The sequence below is a fragment of the Mobula birostris genome, chromosome 8 (genome assembly GCF_030028105.1).
Source record: "Mobula birostris isolate sMobBir1 chromosome 8, sMobBir1.hap1, whole genome shotgun sequence".
Lineage (NCBI taxonomy): Eukaryota > Metazoa > Chordata > Chondrichthyes > Myliobatiformes > Myliobatidae > Mobula > Mobula birostris.
This window is the reverse complement of record NC_092377.1, coordinates 32,433,951-32,461,947: the sequence shown is the minus strand read 5'-3', so window position 1 is coordinate 32,461,947 and position 27,997 is coordinate 32,433,951. Positions and strand designations below refer to the sequence as shown.

Below are 27,997 nucleotides of genomic sequence, written 5' to 3'. Positions count from 1 at the left end.
CAACCTGTGCAGAGTACTCCTGTGCTACATTAGCAAATTCAATCACCCATTTTGAGTATGGTTGGTGTTTTTTTTTTAAAAAGGCTTTTTTTTTTGGCTCTTTACTGATATCCGTCAGAATTGACTTACACAGTTTAATTCTAGAATAACAGAGAGGCAGCTTCTTGGGGTCTCTTGCTGGGTTTCCTCTTGGAAAGGAAGGGCTCAGAAAATGAGATAAAACTGAAAACTTTGTTAATTCAAACAAAAGATGTGACTTGTGTCAATATTGATATGTATACCTTTTGCCAGGAGGGCCTGGTATAGTATTGGTGAAACTAAATTAACTCCGGCATTTCCTCGTGTGATTCCATTGACATTGTATCATAGATTATTTATTTTTACCATAAAGGATGTCTGATCATTTAAGAAACTTGAAGCAAAGTTTTGAGCTGTATTTGACTCCCTATTCCACATAAATGAATGCTAGCAACTGAGTAAAAGCCAATTCTCACAATTGCTATATTTCAGGATGTTGTTATATTGGTGGATAAACAAGACAAGCTGGCTGAAGTTGACTACCCAAATGTGAGTTGAAACTTTAGCATATGGTATATCTTTATCAGTTATTTTGACATCGGAGATAGAGCTTTTAAATGAAGCTCTGTTGAATCAGCTCTAATTAGATCATGGCTGGCTATCATGGTTAAGTACACTACCTTAGAAAGCCATTGAGTGAATTTTTAAGCCCTAAGCCTGAGGTAGTATTTTTAAGTGTGCATGAGTGCATTTAACTAAGGTTTAGTCACTCACACAAAATGCTGGAGGAATTCAGCAGCTTCTATGGAAAGGAATAAAGAGTCGACATTTCAGGCTGAGATCCTTCATCAGGCTCAAGATATCAACCCTTTATTTCTTTCCATAGATCCCATAGAGTTCTTCCAACATCTGCTGAACCTTTTGTGTCTATGTTTGCTAAGTTTTATTCTCTGTTTGTGTGTGTAGTGTCATTCTCTACGTCTGCTTGCTAAGTTGGCTGAAACTTGTCAGATTGATGCAAAGGTCCTTGCAATCAAATATTGAAATGATTGCGCAGGTGAAATTTACTCAAAGTTAACGTTGGATAGCTGGGCTTGAAGTAGAAAACTAGAATTTGAAAATGCACTATTGTTTTTTCTTCAGCATGAGTATACCTTTGTGACAGGATTTGATGCTTTTTGTATAGTTTCAAATGATTTTTTTCTTATTTGCTAGCTGATAAATGCTGTTGCTTTGTGAAGATGTGAATAATTGCATAATAAGGACAAAGAGCATGAAAGTACAGATATACAGTAGTAATGTGTTTTCTATTTAAAGATTGTTTAAATTAATAATTCAAATAATTTAATCTGTAATGATGTTCCAACTGGTTATATTTTACATTGATGGAGAGCCTCTAACGTGCATGATTTTGGTTTGTCAGGGGTCTGAAGCTAAAGTTGTTGCCCTGGAAACAAAACTGGCAGAGCTAAAAATGGAGAACAAATCCATTGGAGAGACATTGAAACAATTGATCCTATTGCTTTGTGGGACAGAGGTAATGTAAGCGGTTTCTAATCTAATACAAAATGGAGGAAATATGTGCATAAAAATAGAATGGCAGTCAGATCTGCAAGATTTTAAATGGGATTTTAGAAACCAGTCTATCATATTTTGATAGAGTCCTGGTGAAGGGTCTTGGCTCAAAACATTGAATGTTTATATCCCTCCATAGATGCTGCCCAATTTGCTGAGTTCTTCCAGCATTTTGTGTCTATTACTACCATATTTTTGTAGCTTTCATTGGTCCAACATTTAGACATTCATTAGTGTTTTTTTCTACATTAGCTCAGTGTAATAGAACAATTTCATCACAGGTATGCCTTTGGTTTTTGGATGACCCAAGAAATGCTCTTCAATGTTACATTTCAAATGTTACAGGCTGTTTGGAGTATTTTTATTTTCTCTTCATGCTCTTGCTAGAATCAGAATTGAGTTGATAGGTTACAGAGAAATGGGGTTGATGGAATTTCTCTGAGATCCAGCAGAAGTCTTGATGGTCCAAATAGCTGCCTCATATGTCATAGACTCAAACAGCACCGAAGCAGCTCCTATAGCCCTCTCCTTTAATACATACTATCGAGTACTCATCTATACCAATCTATCTGCTTGTACTTGCTCCTTGGCTGTCTGGCCCTTGTTGGTTCATTTTGGAAGAAGTATAAAATATGTACTCTTGAAACTTAGTGTTCTCAAGGATAGCCTGAACAACTTAAAATTCAGTAATCTCTACAATTCAAATTATTGTCTTTGAAAAGGTACAAATTTACTTGGCTGATTTTTTAAAATATAGTGGGGTGCTTTCCTTTAACAGGTTGTTGATCATTGTGTTGGTTGTTTTAACAATAACCTGTTTAATTATCTCACTGCTTAATTACTTGGTGTTTTGATATCTCTTAACGCTGCTGTCCGTCCACTCTCCTATACTGCGTTGAAGTTTAAAATCTACATATTTGATTACTAGTCTTTTTTCAGCTACTGGCATAATACTGTTATCATTCGGTACTTTTAATCAATAAATGAAGTTCCCCAGGTTGTTTCTTATCATGATGCTGAGATAAATGAATAGTTTCTTTCAGATTCCTTTGGTTTTGCAGTTTCTCCTTTATTTTCTTTGCTACTCTGGCATTTTGACAAGATTGTTTAATTCACGAGTTGGAAGTGAACAAATTGGTGTAGGCTCTGGTATAGGCTAATGAATCTGAGCAACCAACACAAAATTTAAGTAACTGTAAAATCTAATCTGTGCCTGTATCCTTGAAGACCTGAAATGATCTTAAGCTTCTTTTACAAATCTGGGTGAGCAGTTAAATGGGCAGAGATAATCTTTCAAATGACTTGGCTATGAGATAAATTTAGCTGCTCTCTACTTTCGGATTAATCAGTGGTTTTGTTCGATATCTATTACCACTTTCATTTAACCCAGTCTTCCAAAAAAAAAACGGCCAGTTCTTTAAATAATACGTTTTGAGATATTTAGCATGTTTCATGGATCAAATATTTTTATTCAAATACAATATATTTGGTCTTTTCCTACTTGTAAAAACATTTTAAATATTCAATTCTATTCAAAGTGTAAGCAAATTCCCCCCATCCCATTTCAAAAGACAAATTACTTGCTCTCTCCATAAAACAAGAAATTATAAAGCTTAAAATGCATTGTTCCAAATGGAAATAACTTAATTATGTTTACTTTGTATAAAGATGCAAACCAGACTTGAAGTGTTAAATGTAGCCAAACTGCAGGAAGACAGCACTGATCTCTTTTGCAGGATTACTTCTTGGTAATGTACCCCTGACAAAGGCCAGATCTTCAAGCACCATAAAAGTAACCAAGCTGTCAAGCAGCTGAACAGTAAATCAGTACTAGATAATACTTTAATACTTTTAGTAAATGTTAATGCAGTTAATTCAACAGTCAACACTGCTGGTAAGCGTCAATTGGAATAGTGGCCACTGTTGAATCTTAGATTGCTATTGATCCAAATGTCTATAGACACATAGATTTTCATGAGGGAAAGCTGCACTCCCCCCTCCAAAACCCCACTCCCCACCATTGACTGGAGTTTCTTCCTTTTCCTTCCAATGTTTTTGCATAAAGCTGGCACAAACTTGAAATGCTCAATGACCTCCTTGTATGCTGTTATCTTTCTTTGATATTCTATCATTTAAAAAATTAAAACCACAAGAGAGCAGAAAAAGATAATATGAAGGGGTATAATTTTAATTTTAAACTGATTGGAGGAATGTATAATGTCAGTTTGTTTTAAACAAAGTAGTAAGTGTGGGAAGGAGCTACTAGAGGTGACTAGACAACTGAGTGACCCGTTGGGGCACCCTTTGAGAGAAAGGTAGTGCAGTAGAGGCAGATGACATTAGGGACATTTAAGAGACTGTTGTGATTGCTGTCACCTCATGGATGTTGGAGGGTGCTTGTTTGATCATTCATGAAATAGCAGCTTCTCCAAAGTAACTTAAAGCTTCTTACTTGAAATTAAATATAAAATTGACACCATGTTGACTGAAGTGTAGTGGCAATTTTACTATAGTTACCAAGTCAAGCTCTGCAATTCATTCAGTTATTAGGTGCCTATTCATAAGGAGTTAAAATGCTGCTGTTTAGTAGTTTTTAATTTTTCACATCAGACATAAGGAACAATAGTTACTTCATGTGCTTTGTTTGATACTCATTTGAAATGTTTCCAGTATTGTGGAGAAATAGCTCCAAATTATTTTTTAAACAATTTTAAATTTCAAATAGATCCTGTCTGTCTTTGAGCATGTTAATTTCACAAAACGGTAAACCCTGAGGACTCAAATTCTAAAAATAAGCCAAAACTCATTGAAAAAATTGTATTCTTGTTGAAGAAAGTAAACCTGAAGATGCTGAAATCTGTTGTAAAATAAATCCTTTCTAGCTTTTGCTTAACAAATTGTGGCCTTTTTGTCTGACTTCCATTTTCATAGTTCTTACCGCACTTTATAACTCTGTTTATTTGCTTGTGTTGGTAATCAGTATTTTGTTGTCCCCATCTACTATTTGATAGCACCAGAATGCTGGAGAAGGCAGTGAGATGTAGGTTATTTTAGCAGCAAATCTGTGCAGCTGTTTTAGAATCTCAAAGAAATGAATCTGAATATTTTTAAAAGTAAAATGTGAGTTCCATGCATCTGGGAATCTGTTCAGAATTACAATTATGTGATGATATGTAAATTGTTTATGCTATGCTTTCACTTTTTTGTGATTGTGTTTCTTTCCTGTTGATAACCTGACAAACTTATTCAATTATATTTACGATAATATTCTGAAGAGCTAAACATTTTGGCTTGGTATGTTGAAGTAAAATGAGGACTACATTGAAGCATTTGTCTCATGTCATGTTGAATGTATTTATTTATGTTGGAAGTGGTAATACTGAAATGAGTACAGGGAATTGTTTTTTTTAATTGTTATCCAGCAACATCAGTTTATGGAGGGGAGTACATCTTGAAATTGTTCAAATTTCACCATCACAACTTCAGACATTTATAGAACTATGAATCAAAAATGTATAATTTCAAATTAATGATCTGGGATATTTAATTCTATCATCATTAATATGTTGTAAACTTTGTCTTTCAAGTACACTCAGTGTAGTAGAAAGTACAAAGAAAAAATGCTTGGATGGAGGATTTTAATGCTGTTTTGCTTTCTGTGTATGGGTGGTCTATCAATATAAATAACCCTGTTTCTTGGATCACAAAAATGTCTCATTCCATTTTCCTGTCAGATTTGTGCAGGGAATTCTTAAAGTGATGTGACATTAAAGAAAGATGCAGCATATAAGAAGGTCCATTAGCATATCAAGTCTGTGCAAACTTTATGCAAAAACTAGCCAATTTCATTCTCTGTGTTTTCCCTTCAGTCTTGCAAATTTCAAATATCATCCTATTGCCTTTTGAACATCAAGATCAAATCTGCCTCTATTTCCCCTAGATTCTAACTACTTAATGGATTCGTTGAAAAAAAACTTTTTCTCATAACACTTTTGATTCTTTAATAACCAGTATTTCCTCACTGTTCACTGGTTCTTGAATTTTCCGTTGGGAGTAGTTTCTATTGTATACTCTGTCTTGTCTCTTCATGAGTTTAAACACCTCTGTCAAATCACCACAAACCTCTGATAGCACAAGTACACTGCTTCTCCACTATGTACACGTAACTAAGACCTTTCATTTCTGGAAGTATTGCCTACCCCCTTTCAAATGGCTTGATATCGTTCCTAAACTCTGAGGCCCAGACTTTATTACGTTATGGCTGAACTGGTGTCTTCAAAGTGATTACTGTATTCCTTGCTTCGGTACTTTTTCTCTGCTTACATTCTTTGCCATGTCACAACAAGAGTTCAGCTAATGGACAGAGGAAATTATTTAAGGATGCACTTAAAGTCTACTTGCAAAACTCGAACATCCCCACTGACTCGTACCTCTGACTGCTCAAAATGGGAAGAAGCTTTGAGCTGGCATTGAGAATGCATCCATTTGCAATGAACACATGGGATCCCATTAGAAGACGTAGTGGAATCACAGTACTTCGCAAGCTATCCACCTGCCCTGTCAAGCATCTTGTGGTCTTCTGCAGATCCCATGTTGGCTTCATTAACCACCTCACTCAAAGGACCTTCGAACAGAAAAGGGAGAAAATTCTGTCTCTGTTAATAAAGTCCAGCATCCTATGTGCTTTTTAAGCACTTCCACAAGCTGTCCTGTCATGGCATAGAGCATAAAATCCATATTCAATGTCTTCTGTAAATTCCATGATTTTATTTTTGTGGCTAGCTCCAGGCAAGTACAAAGTTTGTACATTATGAAGATTTAAAAAAAAAAGAACTTTGCATGAATGATTATAATTATGTAACTGGATAAGGTGCCTCAATGGCCGGAAGTTCAAGGCCTTTACAGAAATCTGTAATGAAGAAGCTGTCTCATTTCTAGGATGCTATACTCACAGAAGTTCAACCCTTTGTGGTGCCTTGACCATGTGCCATTGTTCATTTTTGCTGGTGGATGTTGATGGGGCACTTGAAAGAAGTAGGTGAGGAGAAAATGACTAAATCAAATTTTGTTCCTCTTCGACAAGATTTTCACACACACATTATTAAATAACTGCCAGGTCCAAGATCTTTGCTTGGACCCCGAAACCAATCTGAATCCAAGAATCTTGAAGGCAGTTATAGTTTTCCGCTACTGCTGTGGCTAATGTAATATACTTCATTGCAGAAATACTCCACTGCTTTGAATGAATGCTTCTCAGGTGATAGTTCTTTGGTTCAGGGCAAGTTCTGGTTCATCAGACTTCAGCCCACGATATCCCCAGTAGCTTCTCTGGTGATTGCAGAATCAGAATCAACTTTATTATCACCGACTAGTATGTTTTGAATGTTATTGTTTTGCAAAGACTAAAATTTGCTATGAAATACTCCCTACAGATATGTTGCCAGGATTACTACAAATTGCATCTCCTATGTGTGAACTACATTTTCACATGAATGTGTGAGATTCCATAAATGTACCATGCTTGAAATTAAGCTGTCTAAAATTGCTAATTCATGTTGAATGATGGTCTGTTTTTACTGTATTATACATAAACAGATTCAGGAGAAAAGGTTAAGAAATACTTAAGTATTGTAACAAGATCAGTTTCAAGCTGAATAAAAATAGTTGTGTGTCTTTAAGTAATTAATACTTGATCCTTAGGGAATGTACTAGATATTCCCTGAGCCCACTCAAATTATTTTCAATAATTACCCTTGTGATTTGTTTGGCCTGCAATATTTTTAAATATGTGTAATAATTGAATGTACTGATCAGGTAACTAAAACCGCAGCAACATCTGCAGGAGTTTTGCATGAGGGAAAATGTGAGCTTAGTATTATATAGCCAAGATCCCTTCAGCAGAATAGCTTTATATTCCTTCTCTCTTTAGAATATGCAAAAAGCCCTTGAAGTGAAAGCTCAATATGAATCGGACATGGCTATCGGTGGCTATGCTGCACTAATAAATCTTTGCTGTCGACACGATAACATAGAAGAGGCACTGAACCTGAAACAAGAAATGTAAGTACACTAGTGCAGAAATATGTCAGATTAATTTATGCTGATATTCAGACCTTCTTGCCTTAAACAAGCAGTAATATTTAAACCTCCTTCATAAAATCTTAATCAGAACCCAGGCCATGGTTAAATTAAAAGTGAGAGGTGCTATATGTTGATTTTTATATAATATGAAGTTAGGCATTACATTACTAAAATATATGGAGGTAATAGATAAAGTGCTCTTGAAAAGCTAATTCTTTTTCTTTCTGAAATTTAAGGGACCGTAAAGATTCTTCGGTTAGCCTTGATACAAATAAGTACTTGGCACTTGTAAGGATCCTAGCCAAGCATGGTAAATTAGAAGGTAAGCTATCTGCTTGTGATGAACAGGGATAGATAGAGAGTAAGGAATCACCTCTTCGAAATAATTACTGCTGCATCTACATTTCTGGAAAGTGAGAGTTTTGTTTTAGGTTGGTGTATGTCATGAATTCAGTGGTTATATTAAAATACTGTATAATAATTTCCATGTAACAATGTACAATTTGTGGACAGCATAGGCCATTACAGTAGCTCAAATGTTCCGGCAAGCTTAGTATTTACGTTTTGCCCAGCATGATTTTTTTTAATGCTTTTTAGGATTGAGCAACATGACAAGGCATAGGTGATCTTTTCCACTTGTACCAACGGTTTTTATTTTTGATTTTGGCAAAGTGTATCAAGCTGATAAAATGTTGCAAAACATGTAGAAAACTGGTTTAGTCTTTTTGATAATTTCAAAGTTACATGTTAGAACTTAATGACTATTCACTTTATTAGTCATCATGTTTGATTTTGTTAGAATCAGCAAATGTGTTGTGTATGTTTTAAAATCAAACCCAGTCTGTTCAGATTATCAAACCTTAGTTTTTAAATGTAGACTTTTAGGAAGCTTTCCCTCTCTAAGACTGGATAATTAGTATCGGCTCTGCAAACAGACTGTATCGATATCAAGCCATTAGTCTTGATGTAAATACAGTGTAAACACATCTTAATTATCTGGCCTCGTGACAAACCATCTGCTAGAGAAACAATAGTGTGATTTAGCAGATGTTATCATTGATGGATAAAAGCATCCATTTAGTGAGATTGTACAGCTACAGGGCAGGCTGTGCAGGGTTATACAGTGCAGAGTGGGCACACAGATACTGCCTGTAATTTGTAGTCACAGTAGCGGAGAAATGATAAAATCATGCCATTGTGGTGTATAATTGTAGTCTTGGATATATACACAAGTAATAATTAAGTTGAAATCTGAATTATACTCCAGAATTTACATTCTTGCTTCGTTAAAATGCCATTTTTTTCAAAAAAGGGAGTTTGTTTTCCTCTTGAATAAATTTTAACTGTGGAATTTTTTTTGTTTTGTATTATAGATGCTGTTTTGATCTTAAAAGAGATGAAAGAGAAAAAAATTGTTCTTCGAGACTCAGTAATATCTTCATTCTTCCATATCCTGAATGCTGCTGCCTTGAAAGGAGAAGTGGAGACAGTGCAACGGCTACATGAATCCATTGTAAACTTGGGCTTAGCCAAGGCCTCTGCTAATCTCTGTTCACCACTCATTACAGTCTATCTTGATCAGTAAGTTGCAAATACCAAAATTAACATTACCTAGTAGTAACAAGCTAAATGTGCTCCTGAAGAAAGAACTATCCTTGCCCCTTGAATTGTTCTGGTATTTATTTTCACAATACTTTACTTTGTTGGAGGAGTTTAATTGTCATTGCAAATTAAAATCTATTTTCTTAGCTATTAGTTAAGAATTGAAATGTCTTAAAAGTTAAGTATTTTTTAGAATGCGTTTTGTGAGGAACTTTAAGCCTTGCTTTGCAATGTTTCAAGAGCTGGCATGAACTGTGCAATGCTATGCGAATACTGGCTAAACTTCAGGTTGAGAAAACCCTGTTTAATTCCTTTCTGTTTGCAGTTAAAACTCCGAAGAAATTAACTTCACTATCATTGGTGCCATTGCACTCTGAATTTTTATAGCTTATCTTTATCATGTCAGAATGGCTTTGGTTTACAATGTTATGATGCAACTAGGCTGTAAAAATTGAGAGTACAATAGCACCAAAGACATGGAAATTATTTTATATGTGATGCCAGTGACACCCAATTCTTCCGATTATGATCTCTGTCCTCTTCCTATATCAGTCTGTTAAGAAACATTGAAAATTTGGAGTAGATCATTCAGCCCTCTGAACCTGCTATTCAACACTATTTTGGCTGATCTTTTATCCCAACAGCATATGCACATCCTCTCTCTTTTGTGTCCTGAAATCTAATTATCTCCTTCTCAATTATGTTCAGTGATTTCGCCTTCACGGCCTTCTGAGGTGGAAAATTACCCAGCTTCTCCACCCTTTGAGAGAAAAAATTTGTCATCTCAACACCATCTTGAAGAAGTTAGTTTTGAAAATCAGTGGGAAAACCAAATTCAATGCAAACTCCGTCCTCTCCCATGGCACTGTCAGAGGTTCAGTCATCCCATTCACATCCTCAGCATCCTGTTTGTCCCCTTTGAATATTGGCTTGAGTTGGATCCCAAAGGTCCCTATCACATCCTTGTTCTCTATTCTTGCATACCCTACCCTGCACTTGTGTATCTGCATGGTCCCTGATTTCCCCCAACCTTGATTGAAAATTTTGGATTATACTTAGAGTCGTGTTGCGGTTAGTGCAACAGTATTATAGCTGAGGGTGTTGGAGCTTGGACTTCAATTCCAACATTATCTGTAAGGAATCTGTACATTCCTTCCTCTGGAATGCGTGATTTTTTTCCATAAGCTCTGGTTTCCTCCCACAGTCCAAAGACATACCAGTTGGTAGGTGAATTGATCATTGAAAGTGCTCCCGTAATTAGGCTCATATTAAATCAGGATTTCATGACAGTGTGGCTTGAAAGGCTGAAGTGGCTTGTGTCCACACTGTATTTTCATAAATATCCCTTTGACTTCTTTCAGCTTGCCTGAACTCAATATTCCACTAACTGCTTTGCTGTGCAATACCTTTTTGCCTTCAAATATTTAGTCCTGATGTTTCAAACTATTTGTTTACATCTTTTCCTTGATTCTCTCAGTCTTTGTAATGAACATGCCTTCATCTGACTTGGCATAGATATATTTGTCTGGGTTTCATTATGGGAAGCAAATCTCTGAACTGTGTGAAGTACTTTTGCAGTAGCCTAATAATTTTTAGTTTGTTAAATTCTGTTCTTAATTTCATTTGCTTTTGTTCACAATTTATGAAGATTGTCTTCTAGAAAATGTGTGCCTTTATAATCTGGAGATATCTGCAGTCAATAAAAATCAAAAGAATTGCAGAATTAAAACCGCAGGCAACTTAGCAGATCAGGAAGAGTCAGTGGAAAGTGTCAATGTTAGAGCTCAAGTACAACATTCTGGCTAAAATACTGCCTGACCTGCTCAGTGTTTTGAATACTCTTTGCTCGCTGTTGGAAGTTAAATCATGTTAACAGTTAAAAAAAGGAACATTGCTAAGTAATTGTCTTTTAAATATATATGATATAATTTAAATTTCAAGCTAAGTGAATATGTTCAACTTTTACATACACCTCTTGCAAACAAAAATCATCATAACTTGTTGCATTTTTGATAATGTGAAAATTTAACATGATTTACTGTAATAATTAATCATTATTTATTTGAAGTGAATTTTTGCCTGATGAGTTGATCATAACAGTCTTGGCATCAATCATTTTAAAAATGTTTATTTTTTGATTTTCATTCATTTTCTGCTTACTTAATCTGAAGGTTGACAGCATCTGACAATTTTGGGGGGAACTTGCATGTATGTGCTAAGTCTGGCAGTACGGAGCAGACAGATTTACATACTCAATTGAAATGACATGATCATTGAACTGTTCTGCATTAATGACAGTATCCACTGACATTAATTCAGCTTCTTCTCATGGGCCGGGTTTAATAACTCCTTCAAGATGGCTTCCCTCATGTCGTCATCAACCTTTTGACTTTTATCTTCCTTCTGCAAATATGCACTCTTTATCTTTTTTGAGGGCTGCAGATGATAAGTTTCCATGGTTCAGTGGAGTGTATGATGTGGAACAATCACTTTGGTAATGCATTTTAATATATTGATAGTTTAATTTGCTGTTTTTTTTGCCAATGGCCACTGAAAGAGGCAAATTGCATACTGATGGTCAGCATGGAGTCCCTGACAGAAATATCCAATGTGCACATTTTCTCAAATTCCTTAAAATAGACCAACAGTTCTTTGTGTAATCAGCTGAACAAATATTCTAAATACGTCTTAGTTTTCTTGTTTTATTTCACTTCATTCTTTCTTTTAACGCAATGCCTTATGGGGATGTAGTGATTTGTTTGCTCTCTGCATAACTCAGCATTCTTACACAGGGCAACATAAATGAATGCATCTGAGGCACTATTCTAGCAAAGCTTAAACTCCATTGTGTACTTTCCCCTGGAATTCATTGTATAGCAATCAATCACAAAAATCCAAGTTGTTTTTTTCATTATGAATTACAGTGCCATCCAGACTGAGAGCTAACGTGGAATGGACTTTTAATTGAACCAGCCACTATTCTAGACGTCTTGTTCAATTTTACAACAGGCAACAAGTCACAGCATTTTATCAGGAGATTAAAATGGGTTTTGGAGTGAATAGAGCATTCATTTTGAGAGTCCAGGCTTGGAGAGGCTTGGAACTATTGTGGTACTGGGTCAAAAGCAGGTGTTGACTAAATTGGAGATTTGAGATACTTTGCTTGGGCAGTATTAAGAGAATGTGCAGGAATACTGCTCACCTCTGTTCTAGGAGTGCCTCATATATACAAAGTGCAGAGGTGCTCCATTCTTCAGCTCAGGCATTCCTGTCCCTAATTAGCTCTTCAGATTGTCAAGCTTGTCAGCTCAGTACTTCAGGAGCATGATTGAAGTGTCAATTCAGAATGTAAACAATTGAGCTTACTCTGTTCTATGAGGTATATGGAGTAAAATTATCATGCCATTCAAAGTATTGTTTTGAGAATGGGGCTTTATATTTAAGTAGATGCTAATGAAATATTTTGATGGGGGAGGGGAGGGGAACAAGTAAATGCATAGGTAAGAGAAAAAGGACACCAGTTTCTCCCAAATGAACACAACTATCAGCCACGACTAATTAAGAACGAAGTGTTATTGTAAATATCTTGTGATATTTTGTTCGTCTGACAGATATACAATGGTTTAATGGCACAGCCATGGTCTCTACTTTGCATATTTTGACCAGAAGCAGCAATTTAATAGAATAAAGTATTTCAAACTGAGAACACTTGATCCTTAAAGTTTTTTCATATTTATCCGACTGAGGCACAAAACAGAAATAAAAGTTTGTTGTTGGGAGTGCGTTCGTTTTCCTCCCCCCCCCCCCCCCCAATTTCAAACTGTGTTCTAATGATAGTGAAGACTTCAGTGTAGCTTGCTTTATTTTTTAAACTCGTTTTATTTTGCAATTATGAATTTAGCATCATCAGCGATGAAGGACAAAAGTAGTTCATTTGCTTTGCAGAGACAGGACACTGATAAGGTGATTTTTCGTCAAGGATCATTGGGTTGTAATTAAGTTGCATTCATGGCTATTGCATTTTGAAGGATGATTGGTAAATGACAGGCTTCATGTGCTTAGCATGGACAGCGCTAGCAATTTTTTCTGTCCCTGTCAGAAAATCCTGTTGAGGCTGATAATGTAAATGCAGCATATTATTCTGAACAAAAGAGCAGGGAAATGAGCTATCTTGTCTAGTCATTCAGTTGTTTAACAGTGACTTCCAGTTAGACTTAATTGGTTGGAAAGCACTTGACATGTGAAGTTACAGCTATTTCGAAAGCGTGTTTGAGTAAATTTTAAAGTAAGTGACAGCTAAATTGTACCTAGGGAAATTATAAAGCCTTCAACACAGTTAATTTTTTGAGGATTAGTTGTAATTGCAACACCAGTCTCCTTGAAGATTCCTCATTATGTCTAATGAACAGCGAAACATTTAGCTCAGTAAAGAGCCAGTCCTTTAAATCTATGATTGTGCAAAACTGATTGTACCATGTAGAATTGATTTCCCTGTACACTAACATCTGATTTAGATTTGCAGATTGGAATTTGTTACACAAGTGTTTCTTTTTGCCTCCAATTTCTTTCTCTTCCACCATCCCCCATTTTATTTTGCTCCTTTCCCTGAGGTTTTCAGCTTCAAAAGACAAGCTTTTCAATCAGTAAAACTGTCATGAATTGCCACTTAACTGAAGCTTTTAACCTAACGTTACCACATGGCAATTAAAATCAACAGTCGACAGTGTTTCCTTACATTATATAAAAATGAACTGTCTCTTGCTCTTCCATTGTAAAGATCTTCATCACTGAATAAATGGGGCTAAGCAGTTGAATAGCAGCTGTAAGCTTTTCACGGCAGTGCTCTATTGTTTGTCTCGTCTGTTGCTTTTATTTAGTTGCACCATCCATTCACAGATAAAAATTAACCTGTAATTTTGTCTTCATACAAAATGACAAAAATTTGAATGTCTCAGTACGGTTCCACTCACTGTACTGTAAACATGGCTTGAGAAGGGTATAAGGTACATATCTATCATGTGAAGCCCCATTTACACAGAAGAAAAACACTGTGTTCGATTGTAATGATCCCTATTTAGTTCATTTTTGTACTTGAGGCATTTTTTTTAATTTTCGCAATATTTAGTATGTTGACTTAACAGGCATTTAATGACAGCAGAAGCTTTGCCTTTATTTTGTTTTAAATCAATTCTGAACTAGATAAGTAGGTAAGACATCTGGATTTGGAATACTGAAGCCATATATGTTTCTTCCTCCCCCCCCACCCCCCTGCAAATTCACAATTTTGTTTAGAAATATCCAACAGCAGAATGTTCACCCAGAATGCCTTATGGTCTTTAGAAACTACATAAGTCTAGGCTGACGGTGTTGTCCAGCCGCTGCTGTGCATGAAGTAATCTCTTCATCTTTCTGCCCTTCAATTTGAGAGATTAAACCAAATGTATCACCTGTATAATCTGTTTACAAATGTGTATCAAACTGACAGCATGTCACCTATGAGGAGAAGTAAATTGGAGAGAGAGCAGACTTCGGAAATTTTGGTTTGGAATTTGGCTTTGGTAGAGATTGACTGAAAGTTGTGTGTGGAAATTATTTGAGTTGGTTTAAAATGATGAAAACTGTGACCTAGAGCTTCAAGAATAGCTATTTATCATGGTATCGGACACATATTTCAATGATTGTTTTAAACATTTTAAAACATACTTCAATCAAATGGAACTAGCGTCATGACTAGGACATGAGTACTTTTAAGTTGCTATTCTTACTGCAAGTGAGGATGCGATTTTATTAAAAGGCAGTGAACCAAATAGGACTGATGATACTCTGTAATCTGACGAATTTTACCTGAACATTCAAATCTGGATTGTATGGAAATTAAGTTTTATATTTATTGAAATGCAGAATTAATGCATTTTTTCTGTTTCAAAAAAGTACCTCCAAGCCTTTTTTCCTAATTATTAGTTATCCTTGTAAAAACAGCATGAATTTAATTTTGAGATCCCCCATCATGTTAACAGATCTTCAGTTCAACGTAATTCATCTCCACATTAGCAAGGCTGTACCTTTTTAAAAAAAAAATCCATTGTTTTGAAACAATAAGACATAGGAGCAGAATTAGGCAATTTGACCCATTGAGTCTGCTCCACCATTCAATCATGGCTGATCCTTTCCTCCCTCCTCAGCTCCACTCCCCGTAACCTTTGATGCCATGGCCAATCAAGAACCTATCCATCTCCGCCTTAAATACACCGAGCGACCTGGCCTCCACACCTGCCTGTGATAACAAATTCACCACCCTCTGGCTGAAGAAATTTCTCTGCTTCACTGTTTTAAATGGATGCCCTTCTATCCTGAGGCAGTGCCTTTTGTCCTAGTCTCCCCCACCATGGGAAATATCCTTTCCATATCTAGGCCTTACAACATTTGAAAGGTTTCGATGAGATCCCCCCGATCCTAAATTCTAGCAAGTACAAGCCCAGAGCCATCAAGCGTTCCTCATATGATAACTTTTTCTTTCCTGGAATCATCCTTGTGAATATCCTGAACGCTCTCCAGTACCAGCATATCTTTTCTTAGATAAGGAGACCAAAACGTTTCACAATACTCGAGGTGAGGCCTCACCAGTGCCTTATAAAGCCTCAGCATCAAATCCCTGATCTTATATTCTAGACCTCTTAAATGATTGCTGACATGGCAGTTTCCTTCCTCACCACTGACTCAACCTGCAAGTTAACCTTCAGGGTGTTCTGCACAAGGGCTCCCAAGCCCCTTTGGATCTCAGATTTTTGGATTTTCTCTCAGTTTAGAAAATAGTCTGCATATTTACTTCTTTTACTAAAGTGCATGACCATGTATTTTCCAACATTGTATTTCACTTGCCACTTGCTTGCTCATTGTCCTAATCTGTTTGAGTTCTTCTGCATCCTACCTGTTTCCTCAACACTACCTGCCCCTCCACCAATCTTTGTATCATCTGCAAACTTGGCAACAAAGAAATGTATTCCATCATCTAAATCATGACATACAGCATAAAAAGAAGCAGTCCCAATACTGACCCTTGTGGAACACCTCTAGTCACTGGCATAAAACCAGAAAAGGATCATTTTATTCCTACTCGCTTCCTCCTACCAATCAGCTAATGCTCTAACCATGTTAGTAACTTTCCTGTAATACCATGGGCTCTTAATTTTGTAAGCAGCCTCATGTATGGCACCTTATCAATTGAAAATCCAAGTACACAACATCCACTGCATCCCCTTTATCTATCCTACTTGTAATCTCCTCAAAGAATTCCAACAGGTTTGTCAAGCAGGATTTTCCCTGAAGGAAATCATGCTGACTTTGTACTATGTTGTCCTGTGTCACCAAGTACTCCATCGTCTTATCCTTAACAATTGACTCCAACATTTGAGGTTAGGCTAACAGGTCTATAATTTTCTTTCCGCTGCCTTCCTCCTTTCTTAAAAGAGTGGAGTGACATTTACAATTTTCTCTTCCTCTGGAACCCATGCCAGAGTTCAATGATTCTTGAAAGATCATTACTGATGCCTCCACAATCTCTGCCACTACTTCTTTCAGAACACTAGAGTGCAGTTCATCTGGTCTGGGTGACTTGGGCATCTTTTAGGTCTGTCAGCTTTTGGAGCATCTTCTCCCTTGCAGTAGTCACTGCACCCACTTTCCTTCCCTCACACCTTTCAACACCTGGCACATTGCTAGTGTCTTCCACACAGACACAAAATACTCACTTAGTTCATCTGCTATCTCCTTGTCCCCTGTTATTATTTCACTGGCCTGATTTTCTAGAGATCCTATATCCACTCTAATCTCTTCTATATATTTGAAAATTTTTTTTTCTATCCTGCTTGATATTGTTTGTTCGCTTGCTTTCATATTTAATTCCCCCCCGCCATGATTTTTTAGTTGCTCTCTGTAGGTGTTTAAAAGCTTCCCAATCTTCTATATCTCCCTGCTAAATTTTGCTTTGTTGTTTGCCTTCTCTTTTGCTTTTACACTAGCTTCGACTTCCCTTATCAGCCATGGGTATACTGTTTTGCCATTTGAGTATTTCTTTGTCTTTGGAATACATCTATCCTGTCCCTTAATTTCTTAGAAACTCTCGCCATTGCTGCTCTGCTGTCATCACTGCCAGCATCTCCTTCCAATTTACTTTTGCTAATTTCTCTCTCATACCACTGTAATTTCCTTTACTCCACTGAAATACTGCTACATCAGACTTTACTTTCTTTCTATTAAATTTCAAGTTGAACTCAATCAAGTTGTGACCATTGTCTCCTAAGGGTTCCTTTACCTTACGCTCCCTAATCGCCTCTAGGTCATTACATAACACCCAATCCCCAATAATTGATCTCCTATTAGGCTCAACAACAAACTACTCTAAAAAGCCATGTCATCAGCATTCAACAAATTCACTCTCGAGGTCCATTACCAACCTAATTTTCCCAATGGACCTGCGTGTTAAAATCTTCCATGGCAGTCATAATATTGCCCTTTTGACACGCCTTTTCTATTTCCCGTTGTTTGTATTCCACAGCCCAGCTACTGTTTGAAGGCCTGTATATAACTGCCATCAGAGTCCTTTTACCCTTATAGTTTCTGAACTCAACACACAAGGATTCAACATCTTTGTGTTGACTCACATATCACATGTCACATATTTGATGCTATTCTTTATCAGCAGAGCTATGCCGCTCCCACTACTTGACTTCCTATCCCTCCGATACAACATGTAACCTTGGACATTCAGCTCCCATCTGCAACCATCCTTCAGCCACGATTCAGTGATGGCCACAACATTATACCCGGCCATCTGTAAAAGTGCAACAAGATCATCCACCTTATCTGTGCATTGAGTTTTGCAACTTATTCCATTTACTTGTTCTTCATTTCCTGTTCAAGTGAGCCAAACATGATGACAATCTTGTCATTATGCGCATTTGTGTACTGAGGTTCAAAATACACATGCTTTCTTCTTCTAAGACCATCAATTTCTGCTTTGCATAAGAATAGCATCTCTGCTTCTAACTTATTCCATTCTTTTTGTCATCTGTTGGTTCATTTCCTCCACAAAATTTATTTTGCTTTTGGATCCTTAACCAAAATGTTTGATGCCTGTAAATCATCCAGTCTTCCTTGCTCAAAGCCATCTCTTTGCTATATTTCATTTTCTTGTTTTACAATTGGTAATTGAAACCCTTGTTCCCATGTACTTCCTGGCCTCTCACCACTTGGCGATAAACCCTGCTGACGATCGTTTAGAACTGAGGTGCATAGAAAGCTTTTCTCTCAGAAAGTGGTAATTTTCTGGAATATTGCACCCCTGGGGGGTTGTGGAGTTGAGAACCCTGGAAGTATTTTTTTTAAAAAGTAGATACATTTTTGAAGATTTTGGAAATTGAAGGCTATATGGAATTGGCACAGAGGAGGTCTTGAGCCCAAGGGGAGTATTAGCTGTGATATTGATTGCAGTACTCGTTAGAGGGGTGAGGTGTCTTACTTCTGATATCTCATTGAGTATGCATTCTTATCTCCCCACATCTTTTGATTCTATCCTTCTACATGCACTTTGGGAGAGTCATCAATTTTGGTCGTACTCATCCAGAATTTCTCAATTTTTTTGAGTTGATATAGTTTATTCGAGTGTTGTGAGATGTTTTATCGAGTGGTTATTTGTAGTCAAGTTATTGCTTTTTGAAAAACTAAGAAAACAGTATGAGAAACTGGAAACAGGGTGGACTATTTGACCCTTCAAACATCTTCTGATATTCAATATGGTCAAGGCTGATCGGACCTCGGCCTCAATTCTTCTCCTATACCAAATCCCAAATTGCTTTCTGTCCTTCAATCCTCTAAAATAATTATCTACCTTCACTTTAACTACTTATAATAAATTAGCCTGCACAACTCTCTGGAGAAGAGAATTCCAGGGATTAACTCAACTGCGAGAAGAACTGTCTAGATACTTCAGTTTTATGTATAAACTGCACCAGGATTAAAGCTGGTTCCCCACCCTCCTTTAAGTTCCCTAACTAATGAAAGCATTTGACTTGTATCCTGTTATGTTACCTTATGTTTCAAGAATATCATCCATCCCTTACAGCAACACACCCGAAGTGCTGGGGGAGCTCAGCAGTCGGGCAGCGTCTAGGGAGGAAAATGAGCAATCGACGTTTTGGATCAAAACCCTTCATTAGGACTCATTCATTTCTTGATATTCAACACTCAATATCTTTGACTTTGAGATTTTGCTAGGCAGTAGAGTTTAAAAAAACATAACATTTGAAAAAATGTTTATAAACTGCAGGTTTACATGTAACTTAGGTTGTTTTTGGTGCAAGAAAAATCACAATTTCACAAGTTCTTACTTAGGATCTTATTTTAACTGTAGGAACAGGACTTGCGGATTTTGTGCAATTTCTGAGGAGGTACAAGATGTCTGAGAATGTGCTTTGTTTCATTATCAGATTTTGTGCTGGTTTTATTTATTTAGAGATGCAACATGGGCCCTTCTGGCCCACCGAGCTATGCTGCCCAGTAGCCCACTGATTTAACACTAGCCTAATCAGGACAATTCAGAATGACCAGTTAACCTGCACACAGTTTTTGTACCGTGGAGGGAAACCCACACGCACTCAGGAAGAATGTGCAAACTTTTTTTCAAAGGATGCTGAAATTGAATTCTGAACTCTGATGACCGGAGTTGTAGTAGCATCATATGCTACCATGGCGCCCCAACAAAACTAGTCTGGACAATATCTTATTCATGCAGTGCTGCAGTTCCATCGCAAAATGGCCTGTTAGCATATTGTCTTTCTTGATCCTGTGAGGGGTGTCAATGGAATAATAATCATTTTCTGTCAATTTGTACAGGTGCTATTGGCCTATGGCTACCCACAATATCAAATTGGTTAACCATGGACATTCAACGCAGAGAGTCCTAGCATCATACAGCATAGAATGCAGGCCCTTGGGTCCCTGTTGACCAAGATGCCCATTGAAGCCCTTTCTCTTTGTTTAGCCCAACTCTTTCTAATCATTTCCTATCTATGTATCTGTCCAACTGTCTTTTTACAAGCTGTCATTATACCACCTACTCTGGAAGCTTATACAATATACTTCCCATCAAAAATAAGTCTCTCACAGGTTGCTATTGAACCTATCTCCTTTCACTTTAAACCTACATCTTCTAGTTCTTGATTCCTCAACCCTGGGGGAAAAGGCAAGTGCATTCACCCTATCATGATTCATACTCTTCTGTGTGATCACCTTCAGCCTCCCACACTCCATGGGGGGAGAAAGTTGTCGCCTGTCCAACTTCTCCCTTTAACTGAATCCCTTGGGTCCTGGCAGCAACCTTGTAAATTGCTTCTGCAATAACCAGAGTAAGATGCATCTTCTTTGTAGCAGAGGGAGCAAAACTGAACTCACTCTTCAGTGGAACATAGTACTCATTGAGACTGTCACAGCAATCCAGACAGAGCCACTTCTTTTTCCTCTTATAACTTCAATTTATTTCCTTTCAAATACTTACCTTGCTCCCTTCCGAAAGCTACAGTGATTCTGCCCCCAGCACTATCCCTGGCAATGCATTCCGGACTTAAACTACTTCCTGTTTATATCGTGGCTCTTTTTAATATTCTCTGCAAAAACAAAAGCTGATTTAAAAACTAGAAAATCTTGTACATTACATAGTGAAGTAGTACCATTCCTACAGTGGATTCTTTTGGGACTGAGATGGGTCTGCATAAATATATATATATATTGATTAGAATACAGTCCTGTGAGAATAGTGGTAGTGATATTAATTGCACAGCTTCTCTACCTTTTGTTGTCTCAATGGAGGTAATCATGCTGGGTTCCTTGTACACGAAGGAGGATTATTATGATAAATATTGATGATTTTAAGACTTTCTGATCCAAAAAAGGGGATAGTGTCAATTTAAACATATTGGCAGTGTATCTTGGTAATAAAAGTGGGGCATTTGTAAATTGGAAAATCTGAGGAATAATGTAACAGACATGGGACCAATTTCTTAAGGAAAGATTGCTTTCTTAGTAATTTATCTTGAGTAGGCTTATTTAGCCAGATTACAATTATTTTGATTAATGCCTTTGAAGAAATGTTGCTATATTATGTAACTGAAACTTTCTCGATTCTTTTTCAGGGGGAATTTACCCGCAGCACTAGATGCAGTTATTGATTGTCACAAGAAATACAACCATATGCCAAGGCTCCATGATGTTTTTTGCAGCTTGGTTGAGCAGGGCGACACGGATCTCTTGCAAAAAGGTAACTAAGAAAGGGATTCGGTAAAGGCCTTTCTGCAAGTGTTTTTCTGTTTCAAGGAAATGCTCTGCCCTCTAACTTAAATAACTTAGAATACCAATGATCAAATTACTGTCTTTTTAACATCTACCTGTGTAATGCTCTCCAAGATAAATGGTTTTGATTGATCATATGACTCGATTCCACTACAGAGGGTTAGATTTGGAAGTTAGGTTGAAAGTGTTATTCTATGAAATTATAGTTATATAAAACATGATATAATGTATCAGATATAGACAAGGTTACTTTTTAAGAATGACCAATTAAAGTACTTGTAACTAAGTACTTTAACCCTCTGAATAACTTGTATTTTATGGCCCTTTTAAGGGAACTTGGGTAAAAGCATTCTTGGAATTTGAGGAATAAAATGTTTCGAGTGGATTCTGTTGATCATTACCATAGGAAAAAGTGGTATAATTGTATGTCGCTTGTGAGCATAATGTACTTGGATTTTATGATATTTTGAAATGCAGTCAGTTATATATTTTGGGTGCAAACCATTGCTATTCATAATAAGTGTATTTATAACATTAACTAGGTATGCCATCATTTCCGTGGAGAGATTCAACCCACATTTCAATTAGCTTAACTTTGGGGAGCATCTAAGCATGTTAGATTTGGTGTTGGAAAGGAGTTTTCAAAATGATAGAAGTTAAGAATTAATTCTAGCACTTCACTCCAATGCAAAGCTTTAAATTTAGGGAGTAAGGGAGTAAATGAGACATAAATATAGAGCTTTTTCTAGAAAATGCTGATTCTTTTTTGAATAACTTGAAGTATTTAGTGCCTTTCCATTCCTATGCCATCTTGTGTTTTGGTTGCATGGAAAGCGTAACTAGGAAGGTCTTGCAAAATTGTATGGATGGATTCAGTGGTAACTCGACTTTCTACATCAAAGGAAGCAAAGATGATGAATCAAAAGTAACTTAACTTGTTAAGACAAAGGCTGTTACTTGATTCCAGACATTTTTAAAGCTGCCTCCAGCTCCTGTGCAAAAATCTTTATTATTATTTTATATGTATGGTAGGTAAATTAATTATTTCCATCTTTCTCAGAAATAAATGGAATCATGAATTTTAACAGAAATATCTTGCTGGTATTTTTGAAGTGAAAATGTAATTTTAATTTTAACAATTGTTACAGTATTTAAATTTTTCTGTGCACACAGCTATGGATTTTGTGAACCAAGAACGCGGTGAAATGACAATGTTATACGACCTCTTTTTCGCTTTTCTTCATACTGGGAAATACAAAGAGGCCAGAAAAATTATCGAGGTGGGACTTCATCCTATTATGCTGTTCACACAGCCATTTTAGTTGGAACAATGAACGTCAATTAATATGCTGCACCTAAAATGAGTATTAGTCTAATTCTGACTGATGCAATTTAGTCTACAAATTGAATAATGTTAACCTTATTAGTGGTGATAAGTGTAGAATTTCTTTTTTGATGTCGACAGAGTGTTGTAGAAAGAATTATAGCCATTGTTTCTGTTAGATGTTATTCAAATTTAAATATTTTTTTCTAGCTCTACTTGATTGAGTTGCTTCTTTTTACTAAATATTATGCTTGCATATTAAACCTGCAATTGTGGAAAAAATAATTTAAAACTCCAGTCCTGGGTGTATAAAGTTCTTAATCCCCTTTACTGATCAATTCTTTTGTTGTGCTTAAAAGCAGTGGAATTTAATTTGCTGCAGACAGAGGGTGAATCTGGTCAGATTTACTGCAGGGCATGTCTAGCAGCAAATAATCAGCCAGTCTGATGCAGCATCATATTAAATTCAACTTTACTTTCCTGTAATTCCTTAAGCAGCTTATGATCAGCCAAAGGTGACTGATCACTCAACTAAATTTTGCATACTGTTTCTGGTCTTGATTAAAATCTTTCATAGCAATATAAGGGATATGTTGGAGAAAAAAATCTTCTCTGGCTCTTACATTTGCTTTTCTTGGGACTGATGACATTAATAGCTTTTATGATTTAATAGGACATTGTAGGTGCCTAATTTCTGAAGGATTGTGCTGTTTAATTTTTTAATCATTGTGGAAATCGATAAAATGTGGAGGCATTGTCTGTTTTTAATAATAGATTGACACAGTGCTGGTAGCATTTTTATGAACAGAGAGGGATAGGTTTAGGCTATTTGGCCCCTCAAAGTTGTGATTTAATTCAAAACTCTGTGCCTTTTCTCTTATTTTGTTAACTTTCGTTCTATATTTCCTGTTACCCTTAACTGACAAAAATCAATTTGTCTTAGTCTTGAAGTTTCAGTTAATCCAGAATCCTCTGGGTGAAAGGTTACTATTGCCCCATGTATGGAAAATAGCACAGCTTGAATTTAAAGACCGCGCCCCTTGTCAGAATAGGGAAAGGAAAACAAATTGCTTTCACACTGGAGAGAATATTGGGTGGGGGGCAGTGGAGTAGATAGGACAAAGGGAATATCTGTGACAGGGTCACCTGGTGGTTATGTTTATGTGGGGAAGTTAGTAGAAGAGAAGTGAATTGAAGGCAGTTAAAAAGAACACGCAGGAATATAAAAGTTGGAACATACACCTCAGGTCATGCTGTGCCAGTGGAGGTCGAAAATCAGCTTGCATCACAGATGGATGGCTTGCTGCAGAAATGGCCATTGCTATTATGGACAAAGTGTAAGTTATCTGAAGTTGCTAAACCGATAGCAAGCCTGGGTGGGTGCAATGCTTCCAGACTGAAGGGGCCCTACCTCAAGTTTGTATTGGGGGCCTGTAACAGAACTAGAGGCAAAAGGTAGAATTTCTTAAAATGGAATGGAGAATAAATGTGGCAGACAACATGGAACTCTGAGTTGCCATGCAGGCTGAATGTGCTTGGTTTCTGCAGAGGAGACCATGCACAAAATGCTGTGAACTAGATTGGAAAAATTGAGGAAATGTTGTTGGTAGACACAATATCACTTCCTTCCATGGCAGATTGTGTCTGAAAAATAAAGTTGGGTTGAAAAAGGAAGGTTCATTCATCTGAAAGGTGTGGTCGTCACTGATGACTGTTGATTCAAATGCATCATCAAGTGCTGTTTCCATTTGGTCCAGCACCAGTGTCACCTATTTGTGTACGTGTGGCTCAAGACAGAACTCTCTGGCAAAACCTTTGACAAGGTCGACATGTAATAGTTCAAAGTGTGATCAACAAAGCCTTCTGGAGATTCAGTGTGAAAAGTACCATGGAGTTGCAGCATCAAGCACTTTGATTATAGAGTTTCCTTACCCATCTTGCAACCAACACTGCTTCAGTGTTTCAACTTCAAGGTAATGTATGCACAGAAAAATCATATTTGTATTGGTTTCTCCACGATCATATATGATCCACCAAAACAAACTCTTTGAATGTTTTTAAAGGCTGTAAATTAAATAGCAATACTACAAAATACAGTGGTAGGCAACAAAGTGGTCAAAATGTAGAAGACAACACTACCATCATCGTAATCTTGAGCCTATTTATGCCGAATAGGTTGGTATTGTCAATTTTCCATGTCATTTGCTACTCTTCATTTTGAGTGGTTAATTTTCATCAAATTTCTCTTCAAATTTCTGCATAAACATACAATAAAATTTTTATGCCTTTTTAAATAGGCATGCAAATATTCAATTTTGTCCAATTTCTTCTACAGGTTATATTGATACTAATTACAAATTAAATGTGCAAATTTCCATAATAACTTTGTTGAAAGTTAAAAGACAGGGATATTGTCTTGCATTTCAAAAAAAGACCCTGGAAATAGAGGAGTCAGTTAGAATTTGTGGAAAAGGTTGGTTATGTCTTTTTTTGTATACAGTTGAGAGAACAGTATTTGCTATTACTGGATAAAGTAACAGTGGCGTGAATGGCTAGGTTATCAGTCAGAGGGATTGTTTTATTCAACATTATAATAATGCTGGAACTAATTTTGTTCTTATTCCAGTTATATATACTTCCATTGTTTTTCTCCTCATGGAGCGCCCCCCCCCTCCCCCACCGGCAAAGCCATGAGAAAGTCATGGGGTCTATTTGATGAATTAAGCTAACATGTTAACATAGGTGATCTGTATGCTTAATGGTTTTCTTAGAGGTGAGAGAGAACTGGATAAGATTCATTACAAATGTAAATCAGATTTATTTCAAGATATAGTACTTTGAGAAACAGTTTGAGGAACTTCAGACATAAGACAACTGTGGTCCTTGGGAGAAATGGTTCACTTTAGACTTGTGGTTCACAAAGCTCCTGATCTGAGGATTTTGTTGCCTCTTAATCCATTGTAAAAATATTGGGAAGTGCACAATCATTTGTTTCCCCAACCCATATTCTATTCTTTTGCACCTACTGTTGGAATCCAAATTAGAATTGCTTAACCAAGCATTGGAGAGGATCTTCTGACTATAAATTCCTATCACTAAAGCTTTGTGCATCTCTCTGCCACTTCCTCAGCCCACATACTGATCCATCAAGCATATTTTTACTACTTCCAAACCTGAATGTTCATATCTTAATTCCTAGCTGTCCTTTCATTTCTGTTCTACAAAAACTTGTTTAATTCTAAGTTTTGCTCCAATTTCCAATTCTTGCTAATTCCCTTCTATTCATCACCATATGCACAATAACCCACACTGACCTCTTGTGAAGAATGCATCACATTTTGAACTACAGTTTGCTCCAGCCCTCTAATCTTATACTTAGACCATAGTGACTAGGCATTTAACTCTTGAATTCTCTGTAAATGTCTCTGTGAATTCTCTGTAAATGTCTCTGTGAATTCTCTGTAAATGCTTCTTTAAGATGCTCAGTAAAACCCACGGTTCTGACTAAGCCTTTGGCCACCTTTTGAGGTTTCATATCACTCAATGTCATTTTATTGTTTGGCACACCTGAAAGGCATTATGAAGGTTACTGCCTATAACAGACTAATTAGTAGTGAATTTTTGTCATGATTAGTTATTAACTCCAATGCTAATGAAACTAACGAAGTACTGTATTATTAGAATTTGGTTAATTTGGTTTCATCAATTACTTCATGTATTCATGTGGTGACTATCTTTTGCATGTTGATACCATTATTTTGGAAATCCAGCAAAGGGAATACTTTTGGTAACATAATGTTTAATGCAGTTTGAGAGAGAAGCAGATCCTTCTCAAGGACGAAGACAAGCTCATAAAATAATAAAGTTGAAAGTAAATTTATTATCAAAGGTCTTGGATGTCACCATATACACTTCTGAGATTTATTTTCTTGTGGGCATACTCAATGAATCCAAGAACCATAACAGAGTCAAAGAAAGACTGCACCTAGCAGGGTGGGCAAACAACCAATGTGCAAAAGAAAAGAAACTGAGCCAAAGTAAAGATAATGACAAACAAATAAGCAAAAAACATTGAGAACATGAGATGAAGAATCCTTGAAAATGAGTCCATAGGTTATGGGAACAGTTCAGTGATGGGGCAAGTGAAGTTATCCCCTCTGATTCACAGCCTGATGGTTGAGGGATGATAACTGTTTCTGAACCTGGGGGTGTGAGTCCTGAGGCTCCTGTACCACCTTCCTGATGGCAGCAGCGAGAAGAGAGCATGGCCAGAATGGTGGGGTCCCTGATGATGGATACTGCTTTCCTGCGACAACGCTCCGAGTAGATGTGCTCAATATTTGGGAGTGCTTTACTCATGGTGGATTGGGTCGTGTTCACTACCTTTTGTAGGATTTTCCATTCAAGGGCATTGGTGTTCCCATACCAGGCAGTGATGCGGTCAGTCAATATACTCTCCACCGCACATCTAAGTTTGCCAAAGTTTTAGAAGCTATTGCAAGTCTTCGCAAACTCCTCAGGAAGTAGCGGTGCTGCTGTGCTTTCTTTGTATTTGCATTTGTGTGTTGAGCCCAGGACAGGCACTGAAATGATAATACTGAAGAATTTAAAGTTGCTGACCCTCTCCACCTCTGGCTTCCTGATCCTCATGGACCTCCAATTCGAACAGCTGCAAGTGATAGCAAGTTGACTTTAGCTTGAATTTATTAGTCCACATGTTAGTTGATTCTGAAATCATACAGAGGAATCTATAACTAACACTCATGGAAAATTATAGGCTTAAGAATGTGTTGCATTTGTATGGAATGAAATGAATCAAACGAATCTCCGTAGCATCACTGAAAAGTGCCTATACTCAGAGAAGAATGTTTTATTCAAAAGCTACTGTGGTGGTGGGGGAGGGGGGCGGGAGGAGGAGATTTCCTAATCTCAGAAACACTATTTCAGTTCTTCACTTAAGCACACAAGTGGGACACGCGCAATTCAAGCAGAGATGTCCTTCAACAGATGTGTAGTAAAACTGCAATTGGCATATGAGTGTAGTATTTCAGGTTT

At 36.9% G+C, this 27,997-nt stretch overlaps 1 protein-coding gene across 2 annotated transcripts in view; it reads left to right on the top strand.

The window, feature by feature from the left end:
• The window catches only part of lrpprc (leucine-rich pentatricopeptide repeat containing), a 142,990-nt gene that overhangs the window by 65,971 nt on the left and 49,022 nt on the right, over positions 1-27,997 (top strand). For both annotated transcript variants that reach the window (XM_072264971.1, XM_072264972.1), the window contains 7 exons: positions 511-567; positions 1,442-1,555; positions 7,523-7,653; positions 7,911-7,996; positions 9,048-9,255; positions 21,462-21,586; positions 22,792-22,898. In XM_072264971.1, the coding sequence (XP_072121072.1) occupies positions 511-567; positions 1,442-1,555; positions 7,523-7,653; positions 7,911-7,996; positions 9,048-9,255; positions 21,462-21,586; positions 22,792-22,898 (828 nt within the window). The remainder of the gene's footprint in view (positions 1-510; positions 568-1,441; positions 1,556-7,522; positions 7,654-7,910; positions 7,997-9,047; positions 9,256-21,461; positions 21,587-22,791; positions 22,899-27,997) is intronic.